Below are 10,193 nucleotides of genomic sequence, written 5' to 3'. Positions count from 1 at the left end.
ATCTTCTTGTAAAACTGAAGAGCAGAAATGGAAGGACGGTTTGGCTAAAGGTCAAGTAATGCCATATGCACATGGAACTTGTTTGGTTCATCTTTGTCGTGGTGAATGTATTTAGCTACATAAACTGTGCGTGATAAGGAAAGGACAAACATGTCGTTACAAAGATAGATAATATTAGCAATTATATTTGGATGCATAAATCTAATATAAACATGTTATAATATTTACCAACCAAATTCAACACAAACTCCATATAGCCAATGAAATGGACCACACTGGCTATCAGATGAAAAACATTATATTTTGGAGTTCTGAGTGAAGTTTGTAGAACGTGTCATCAAATGAAGTAGCAGATGAAGAAGTGGATGATGTGAACGAAGTTGTCGATGAAGCTGAATGAGGCGACTGCATCTCCATCAACACCTCTTGGAACATTCTTCCCCTGTAAGCGACAAGATCAGCATAGTATACTGGTGGCACGAGCGAGACAGGCTTGGTGCACCGAGCAAAGGTAAAGCACAGTTGGTAAATGAGCTTTTGTAGCTGATCAGATGTGAAGTTGTGCTCGTCTGACAGAACATAGTAGTGTGTTGGCTTGCTTGTTCCGAGACTCCCGTAATGGCTGCAGAGATAGAAATCAAACTCGAATGGATGAACAACTACTGTGTCCACAACTGTCCCTGGAGAGATATTTCTACGCCCATCGCCTCCTTGATCCTCGAGGAATAGACGAGTGTGGTGCCGTTTTTGAGCCACAACAAAAGTTATTGTTGGGCGATAATTTTCCTCATAAATTGCCATCTTCAAGTCCTGTAGCTCCTCATTCAGAACCATGTCAAACTGACCCTCACTTACTCCATCACGGAACACTACAATTTTCTTTGGCTTGACATTGTTAATTTTAGCGAATGTATTAACAAGATCCAAACACATGGCTCCAAAATTCACGATCTTCTCTTTGCGATGGGTTTGAGGGGAAACCCTTGCTGCATAGCGAGTAGGGGTAGGACAATTCATAGAGGCAACAACTGCTGCAATTGATGGACATGTCATATTCCATGCACCAGGATGATTCACATCAGCCCCCACAAACATGACAGGATCTCCACCACCAAGACATGGTAGGCTGTCATTGAGCTCCACATTGCTGCCCCCAAGTTTGGCGTTTATCTTCAAGGCGAGGTTTGCTAGATACTGATCGCTCCCTTTGTTTGCGTGACTCGACAAACAACATTGGGTGATTACCCCTATTTGAGTCTCTGAAACCCATTTAAGGTACTTATAGCCGGGATGCTTTCCACTCATCACACAAAGAACAATTTGTAGCTGACCTTTACTCTTTCTTCTGGCTTCATCAATAACTGTTTCGAGAAGTTCTCTAAGTCTGTTAACATCAGTAAACGCATGCATGTCAGTAGCTCGGCATGCATGAGGCTCTGCCATCCCGATCCCTAAATTTTTACATCGTCCTCTTAGATTCCTAACAAAGTTATCTTTATCCAGCCTATTGTAACGATCAAATGAGCTGAAATCAATCAAAGCCCAATTGTCAACAGATTTTCCATCCACCACTGAATTTTTAATAAGGTTCCACTGACATTTCTCCTTGTCAACTTTAATTACTTGAATTTTACCAGCTGAAGTAGCAAGCTTCAAATCAGGAGGTGAAAGGATGCGGCCTACAACTGATGTCATGTTCTTGACAACATCCATTCCAAAATTCTTTATCAACTCCCCGCTGCGACAAATATAAATTTCAGTACCATTCTATGAAATGAACCATCTACGACAAATAGAAATTTAAAAAAAAAAAGAAGACAAGAAGCTATCAAGTCCAAAAGAAAAGCTGAACAACAAAAATTAACAGAACTTACCCACAAGGTGCATCATCAGCTCGGACCATTTGGCAAATTGTGTTCTTTCTCTCCAGCGCAGGGGCCAGTGATATCCTCTTCAGCAGCAAAGCAGCATCTTTATCCAAGTTCTCCTTCGGATACCTCTGCCCCTCAACCAAAACACAGAACTCCAAAGGGACATAATTTTTCCTGTGATTCTTTCCCACATCTAAGCAGGGAATGTTTTTATGCATAATCTCCATGCCATGTTTTTCTTTGAAATAAGTTACAAGACTAACTCTTGTTGGAGGATTTTTGCCCTCTGGATCCTCAAGAGGAAATGTTAGGTCCTTAGTGTTCTGGTCTGTTAATCCTGATATAGTGTATTTCTGTTTAGTAATTCGGTGAGTGACATTTACTTTCAATCCCTTCAATGCATATAACACATCTCTTTTTAGCCTTCTGATATCATTTACCCCTACGAAACCTCGAAGATGCTCTTTAAGGAAGTCTATAACAGGCATTCGCTTACGAAATGCCAAGACTGAGTAGTCCAAACACAAAGCTAGTCCTTGAGAGGTCGGCTTTAAACTTTGCTGAAAGCCTTTAAATGCTGCAAGTCCACACCGCAAGTCATCCTCTCTCCTGAATTCTCTCGAGTATGTGCTTCGACCAATAGAAATTCTATGCCTAGATGGATTCTCCTTCATCACTAAATCCAAACCCTGAAGTATATCACGAGGCATAATCATAAGGTCTCCTCTCAAATAGTTTTTCAACTTGGAGAGTTTAAGCTCATTTACTAGCTTAATAGTAAAAGTGTATTTATGACTTTTTTTGTCTTCCCCCTCAGATAACTCCACCTTGAATGACCCTGTAGGAAGCACGACCGCACTAAAAATGTTCTTCTCGCCGTCATATGCAGTCATCTGCATTGGAAATCCTTTGCTCTTGTCAGAGAAAAGCTTCTCCCTAATTAAATTCAAATCAGATTTTGGTATTGGCTTCTTTGCAGATCGGCTCCCAGGAGCAACCTCTTGTTTAACAGTCACATCATAGTGCATTATTGTGTTCTGTGAATTGAACATCACAGGAAAATGATTAACAAGAAGCCGGGATTGCCTAATAGCAATCAAACCTCCCCTGTCAGGCCTTCTCATCGGCAAAAGTTTATTCTCCGTACAGGGCGGACTATCTGATACTTGTGGCTGCTTCATTTCTGCAGTAATATTGAATACCAAAAGCTATATAAAATTTTCAATATTAAATAATATGAAAGAGATGACTCTCTTCCAGTTCTTTGTAAGAAGAATTCAGTAAAGAAACAAGTGAGAAGAAGTTACTATCCAGTATCCACAGGCTGAATGTGCAAGTATTACATGTAAACTATTACTCTTAGAAGGCACTATTCTCTGCCTAAAATAGTTTCAGATTTTGTTACATTGTTAACAATTTATACTAAAAAAATCTCTTTTGTACACGACGAGATGCCTACCTTCAATGAGTCCTGCAACGGATTCCCCCAAAAAGTGTTCCGAAATGATGTAGTATAGGTTATGTGACAAAATGGACTATTTTAATTAATGTTGTTAATGTGAATCCAATTTGTGATCTTTGGCATTATTAATACACAATTTCTACAAGGTGAGTCATGAACATGACAATTAGCAGTTCAATCACTGAAAAATTGGAAAGTAAAAAATTTAAACAAAAACCAGAACTTGGTATAATCCTTAGCTTTGAATCATACCTTACTATGTGTATAACCAAGCTAGTAAAGGGTTTATATCAACACAATCCAAACAAAACAGAAAAATTTAAGGCAAAGTTTAAAGTGTACCGGTAAGAATTTTAGGATCCCTCCTCTGATGATGAGCAGCAGCTATAGCACCACCATGAACACCGCAACCTGGGACTGTAGTTCCCACCACAGCGGAAGGAGGTCCAACACCATTAGGGACCTTCTGAGCCCATTGACCCGGTGGTTGATTCTGATTCCCAATCCTACCTCTACCACCACCATAATATCCTCCTCTTCCAGCTTGCTGATGATGATAATTATAACCATTACCACCACCATTCTGAAACTGACCATACTCAACATACTGATCTTGCTGCTGCTGCTGGTGGTAACTAAAATAACCACCACCACCACCATTCTGAAAGTACTGATGCTTATTTTCTCCTCCTCTTCCACGACCACCACCACCCCTGCCTCTGCCACGGCCACGATTACCGAGTTCCATTTGTTTAAAACAAAACTAAACAAAAGAAAAAAAAATGTAGCTCAAGTAAGATCAACCAAGTATTAAAGTTATGAAAAGGAATAATATGTACATGCAAGAAAAGAAGTTTGCTCATGTAGTCTAAAACTCTACATGCAACAACTATTAAAGCAAAACAGAGAGTGGGACAGAAAGGAAAGAGTGGGAGGGTGTGCGAGATTTTTGAATTATATTGTATTACAGAGGGATAAGAAGAATAGAACCGAATATTTTGAATTATAAACGGGGAGATGGATGAAAACAATGACTCAAAGACATCGATATTTAAAACGTGACGGACTAATCGGTGCAAACTCTGCAGATGTGGTTACATTGTTTACTTTAATATAACAGATTTTATATTATTTTATCTGTATTTTAATACTAGCTAATATCTTTATTAAGATATTATATGTTGTAAGTATAATTTTATAATGATGTGATACCTGTCTTGTTTTTATTGAAGAATTTAGGTGCACCAAATTTTTGTACACATTCAACTAATACATGTAAATTTGTTAGCGAATATGAAAATTAATACGGTACATATTTTTTGTAAATACTATTATTTTATTTATTATAAAAAATAAAACATGCAATTTTTTTCTAAAAATTAAATAAAAAAGTTAAACGAGACGGAAAATTTTAGAAAAAAATAAAACAAACAGATTAATTAACTATTTTTTTTGGCAAAAACATTAATCATACCTGGACGTGCCAACTCACATAACGATTTCAGCCAACTCATAGATTTCCAACTAAATTCTTTCTGATTCAAAAATAGTCAGAGTTGCGTGTTTGCATAGATTGGTACGTTATCTTTATAGTTTAAACCAAAAATTCTATCATTTAGCGAAATTTAATTACGTGTCTTTTGGCATTAAGTTTAACTTTAGCTGTGTGAACATGTGATACTTATAAAAGGAAAAATCTGTTGTCAAGCCGGTCAAACGTTCTCAAAACATTCTCTTTTGCTGTTGAAATTAGTACACCCTCCGTCCCATTTTGTTCTTCCTCTTTTGACTTTCGGTACTCTTCACGCTTAAACGATTGACTACTAATTTACGTCTAATCTATAATATTAAACATAGTCATGAGTGATCTCGTTGGATTCATATTTATCAGTACTTTAATACAGTAAATTTTTTATATTTAATACTAATACGAATTTAAAGATATTAACAATCAAAAGTGTGCATTGACAAACGTGTCCAACACAAATAGGAAACGTTTTTAGGGAGGGAGGGAGTAATTACTACGTATTACAATAATCAACAGGGAAAAAAATAGATTCACCAGCAAGATGATTATTGTATTTCCAAATCAAATGCATAAATATATATTCTCTAATGCATGCTTTTCGATTTCGTATAATTTTGTCCTTTGCTTTCAAAGAGAAAGCATATCATACAACTTCATTTTCAGCACAAAGTTAGCTATAAGTTGCAAATGAAGCAAGAGAGTGAGGGACTCCCTCTTACCAATCAAATTATGTTGGGAAGCTAAACATTTTATCTCTATGTTCACAATACTGAACCTAACAGTACTCTAAAGTTTCACTGGATATACTCATCATAGTAGTCATCACTTATTACTGACACGAATCTCTCAAGCCAAGGAAGCTGACGAAGATCCTTCATGGCATCAACGTACGAGTCTGTGTGGTGTGGAGGGTATTGGTCTGGCTGATGGTCACTCAAACTAAAACCTCCGGCAAGGAACCTCTGGATGAGTGCCAATTGTGATCTCTCTTGCTCTGAGTAGGCATCCATCATCGTGGACAGAGAACCAAATGATTCCCATGCCCATTGCTCAAACTGTTGGGAAGGGTGAGTCATCACATCGCCAGAGTAGTTATCGTTCCAGAATGCACACTCACACATCTGTTGTGCATCTATGTATTCAGCACCGCAAGAATAGCAGAACTCATGTCCACACCTGCATAAATTAATCATGAAAATAGTTGACTTTGATCACTATGTTGGATAACTTTAGGAGAAATATTCCAAAAAATTCATAATTTTTCTTGCTACAAGTACAATACAATATTTGCACACCTCACAAAATTCTTATGTACAGTATATGCATATTTAATATTTTTCAACTGAAAAATAAATATTAGGCATTCATCTTGCTACTGGGTAATCTTCCTACTGGTAGACTGCAAAATTTAATTCATGACAAACAAAAAATTTGAACAGCCAAAACCGAGTCCAGTGATGTTCTGTAAAAGAAAAGAATAAATATTAAATTGCCATTTTGACGGTGGTACAAACACTTCAATAACTTTATAGAAACAAAGTAATAGCCTTTTGCTACACGAGTTCAGCCGATTACAGACTGTTGAGGAAGCGCTGTATTGTTTAAAAAGGTAAAAAAAAAAAATTAAACTTATATTTCTGAAGAACTGAAGGTCCATAACAGCTTACCAGAAGCATCGAACTGTGCTATACAATTATACAATCAGAGAAGTAAGGACGGTATTAGATTGTTGACCACCAATTGCTGGGATAATCCTTGCAGACTGAGGATTAGAAGATTGGGAGAATTTGCTCGTAACCAAGAGTTGTAGCTACACCTATACTAAGAGTTCAAAAATTATGTTCGGGACATACAAGCCAAGAAGGACAACCATGTTTCCTAGGTACCAAGTTCACAGCTAATATAAGCAAGATTCAATTTGATTCGAGAAGTTTGATTTTTATCTGTTTGTGATGCCACTGGAGACTCATTCTTTGTTACGAGCATTATCATTTATACTCAAAATAACAAATACGTATTACATACAAAAATAAGGATAGTAAAACTAGAAGACAAATAATTGATTAGAGTGCATTGCATATTTGGATGATTGATGCCATTATTATATAGCAATTGCTATAGCTATTATATACTACAGTCCTATAAATACAGGGAATATTTAGTACTTAGGTTGCTTTGACAGCTTAAAACGACAATTGATTTTTCTTTACACGCTAAAGGCTCTTTATACCCTAGCTTCGGCCTCCCCGACTAAAGAACAGAGAGAGAAAGATTCATAAACATAATACAGACAAAAAGCTAAAACAATACACAAGGAATACGGAAATAACATATAGAGACCTGTGAAAAAGCAAGAAAACTCCTGTTTGATCCGGTGATCGTTATAAGCAATTAACTGATAAAGAAATTAGTTTTATATCATTAATTATAATTAAAAAGACCAGATACTAATATGCTGCAAGCTCAGCCATTAAATGGTGCAAGTAAAAATGTGCATGCCATAGCTAATTATGCACATAAAAAGCTTGGAGTAATCTTACCAGCAGGTCATGTGATAACAGCCATGTGTAAGCTCAATCATTCTATGACACTCTTCACATTGCCTCCACCTTTTATTTTGAGCTAGATGATGCAAACTAATCTCATGAGTATTCCATTCTTCGAATGACAGGTTTTGATACTGTTCACATGTTATAGTGGAATGCCAAGGTACGCCACAATTTATGCATATATCTCTTTCACGAACTGGGCACTCCAAACAACTATTATCTGATTGACTTGGTGAACTTGCACCAGCTGACGAGCCCTCACTAGTATTAACAAGAACTGAACAATTTGAAAAGGGGCAATAGATTTTATCCGAATTGAGTATGTTTGCTTTAGATAAAGCCATCTCCAGCAACTTATACGAGGTAAATGGAAGAAAGGATCTACATTCTGAGGTAGAAATATAATATCGACATTTAGGTTGAGGGCATCTAATAGGAACTTGACCACCTTGCACTTTCCTATCAACATAAGTTTTTATACAGTAGGAACATATCTTGTGGGAACATTTCACAGTAATCACCATAGATGCAAGCTTCTCCTTCCCACATATGGAACAATTTTCGACAGCAGCATCTTTTTTGGCAGGAAAAGAAACAATCCCAATCGCAATTTGGGCTAACTGAAGTGGCCTCCTTATATCAATATCAGGAACGTACTTCAGATCAAATAAATCCAGACGGTTAGCATGTTCCATAATCCTTTCGCTTAATGCCAAGAAAAGCGGACTGTCATGCTTTGTGTCAGATGTTATCTGAAAGAAATCATGGTACTTCAGATGTACGTAAAATTTTGATACACAGGATACAGGTCCTAAATTTGTATACATAAAATCAGCATGGTCAATTAGTGCTCAGAATGTAAATTGCATCAATACTATATTACATATGCATTCAATGTATATACACAAATTACAAATATGCATTCAATGTAGAAACACATCGACGTAAAGTAAGAAATCCTGAAGTATCCATTCAGCAAAAGTTTATTACTGAATTATTTTCACCATTTATTTTAAAATAAACAGTCGACATAATGCATTTAAATAGATGAAGAAAACTAAAGAATAAATAATACGTTACGCTCTTTAACAAAGTGTCTGAATGACTATATAACAAGTTACCAACAGCCAGAGGTTTATAAGCAAAACTGTTTTTAATTACATCCAAATTCCAATGCATATAAGCATTTCTCAACAGTGTGCTATGTATGATGCGTGCAGGTATAATATTGAGGGCGTATCATCTATGAGCTTAAAATGATGTGTGCATAGTCAACGACTTCACTGCCATTTAAATACAACCATGTAAATGGATGAAATAAAATTAAATAAGAGTTCACCTGATTATATAGGGTCTCAGAATCTGTAAAAGCTTGTACACGCCTAATATCATTCTGCAGTGCCTCTGATAAGCCATCCATCAAAGCTAAATAATCGGCAACCGATTCCTCAACACAAAAATCAAGCTTTTTCTGCACCTGAATTACAGGAAATTCAGCTGACCTTTCCATAAACACCCCAATGCCAGATAATCCAGAATCTCCCGGAACATCTATTGATACACCCTTGAAGAACATCTTTACAGAGAACCCGTCCAAAAAATCTTTTATACTCTCCTCAACTGATTCTTCCTTCTCCTCTAATTCATTTTCATCTTTACAACAGCTTGATTTTTCCTTCTCCTCTAATGCAGTTTCATCTCCACAACAGCTTTGAAACTCGTCTTCGTCATCTTCAATTTTCAATTCAATATTATTTCCAGGTTCAAACACAGTTTTTGCTTCCATTTTTCAAGATTCAGTTAATGCAATAAGCAAGTCCAAATCTTTTAAAAATTCAGACGAGTCCTCGAAATTCCCAGCAAATATCTCACAAAAAACACAATATTCCAGAACAATCTAAAGCTCAAACTTCAACCAAATGGATTGCACAAAATTCAATATAAAATAAAATTGAGCTTCCGCCTCTTTCTCCTAAATCAAATAAAAAAAACCATCATAAAAACTGGATCTATAATCTAAATTGCCAAACCTGCACATAATCCCAAATCAACAATCTTTACAAAATTAAACTCCTTCATACCAGAAGTTAAAACTAAAACAAACCCACAATTATAACAACAATAAAGAATCAACCCATAAATAAAGCTTCAATTTTTACCACCCAATTCTCCTAAATTCAAGAACACACTAATACAAAACCAAGAAAAAACAAGAATCTAAACACTATAGACATAAAATCACCATTATCTTAAAAAAATTCAAACTAATAAATTCTCATTAATTCTTTTCTGGGTTCTGCACATGTTGTCTATACATACATTAACACAAACATAAGTACTAAACAAAACAGTGACAAAAACAAGAGTATGATAAAGCCTAACCTGACAAACAAACTGGCATCTGGGTCTGTCTCCACAGAGCTTTGGTATTTATATGCTTAATTTTAGATAATAATAAGGAAATATAATGAAAAATGGAATAAAAAAAAAGTGTATCAATTAGTACTGTATTAATGTTAATAGCGTATCAACAAAGGAATGAAAATTGGAAGGTCTGTGTTGTTTGTTGAGTTGGCATTCTCGATTAATTTAATCTCATTCTTTCACCAATTATTTTTAAATATAATTTATATTCTTAAAAATAAGTAATTGTCATAAAAAATATATAATTATGTTGAGCGAGCGTTGAACATAAGACCAGGGTGACAAAAAATAAATTCTTATTTAGTTGAGTTGTTAGTGTTCAAATTTTTTTATTCTTAAACAGTAAAAAATTAAAATAA

At 35.8% G+C, this 10,193-nt stretch overlaps 2 protein-coding genes across 5 annotated transcripts; both read right to left on the bottom strand.

Moving 5' to 3' along the window:
* Positions 1 to 207: 207 nt before the first annotated feature.
* LOC141667810 (protein argonaute 2-like) lies at positions 208 to 4,153 on the bottom strand. The gene is made up of 3 exons (XM_074474432.1): positions 3,676 to 4,153; positions 1,875 to 3,054; positions 208 to 1,738 (listed from the first exon to the last, which is right to left on the bottom strand). The coding sequence occupies exons 1-3, from the start codon at positions 4,079 to 4,081 to the stop codon at positions 283 to 285; spliced, it is 3,042 nt and encodes a 1,013-aa protein (XP_074330533.1). The 5' UTR covers positions 4,082 to 4,153; the 3' UTR covers positions 208 to 282.
* Positions 4,154 to 5,427: 1,274 nt separating this feature from the next.
* On the bottom strand, positions 5,428 to 9,944 carry LOC141666576 (E3 ubiquitin-protein ligase RSL1-like). Of its 4 annotated transcripts, XR_012552293.1 has the most exons (6): positions 9,793 to 9,944; positions 8,750 to 9,382; positions 7,402 to 8,162; positions 6,529 to 6,677; positions 6,157 to 6,323; positions 5,898 to 6,037 (listed from the first exon to the last, which is right to left on the bottom strand). XR_012552293.1 is itself a non-coding variant. In XM_074472643.1 (5 exons), exons 2-4 carry the CDS (start codon positions 9,194 to 9,196, stop codon positions 6,563 to 6,565), a joined length of 1,323 nt encoding a protein of 440 aa, XP_074328744.1. In that variant the 5' UTR covers positions 9,197 to 9,382; positions 9,793 to 9,944; the 3' UTR covers positions 5,898 to 6,037; positions 6,529 to 6,562. The 4 variants fall into 4 exon arrangements, 3 of the variants coding, with proteins under 3 accessions (XP_074328742.1, XP_074328743.1, XP_074328744.1); XM_074472643.1 differs by lacking the exon at positions 6,157 to 6,323; XM_074472641.1 differs by lacking the exons at positions 6,157 to 6,323; positions 6,529 to 6,677 and having other exon boundaries at positions 5,428 to 6,037; positions 9,793 to 9,943.
* Positions 9,945 to 10,193: the final 249 nt, after the last annotated feature.

The sequence above is a fragment of the Apium graveolens genome, chromosome 6, assembly GCF_009905375.1.
Source record: "Apium graveolens cultivar Ventura chromosome 6, ASM990537v1, whole genome shotgun sequence".
NCBI lineage: Eukaryota > Viridiplantae > Streptophyta > Magnoliopsida > Apiales > Apiaceae > Apium > Apium graveolens.
Note: the sequence above shows the minus strand (reverse complement) of the source record. Positions and strands in the feature narration are given on the sequence as shown.

What these genes read in the sequence shown, in the direction of transcription:
- LOC141667810 (XM_074474432.1), bottom strand. Translation starts at nt 4,081, where the DNA reads ATGGAACTCGGTAATCGTGGCCGTGGCAGAGGCAGGGGTGGTGGTGGT. An exon ending in GGATCCTAAAATTCTTACCG is followed by an intron (nt 3,055 to 3,675) that starts GTACACTTTAAA and finishes ATATTACTGCAG; the next exon opens with AAATGAAGCAGCCACAAGTA. An exon ending in GCTGATGATGCACCTTGTGG is followed by an intron (nt 1,739 to 1,874) that starts GTAAGTTCTGTT and finishes TATTTGTCGCAG; the next exon opens with CGGGGAGTTGATAAAGAATT.
- LOC141666576 (XM_074472641.1), bottom strand. Translation starts at nt 9,196, where the DNA reads ATGGAAGCAAAAACTGTGTTTGAACCTGGAAATAATATTGAATTGAAA. An exon ending in CTGAGACCCTATATAATCAG is followed by an intron (nt 8,163 to 8,749) that starts GTGAACTCTTAT and finishes GATTTCTTTCAG; the next exon opens with ATAACATCTGACACAAAGCA. An exon ending in TGTTATCACATGACCTGCTG is followed by an intron (nt 6,038 to 7,401) that starts GTAAGATTACTC and finishes TAATTTATGCAG; the next exon opens with GTGTGGACATGAGTTCTGCT.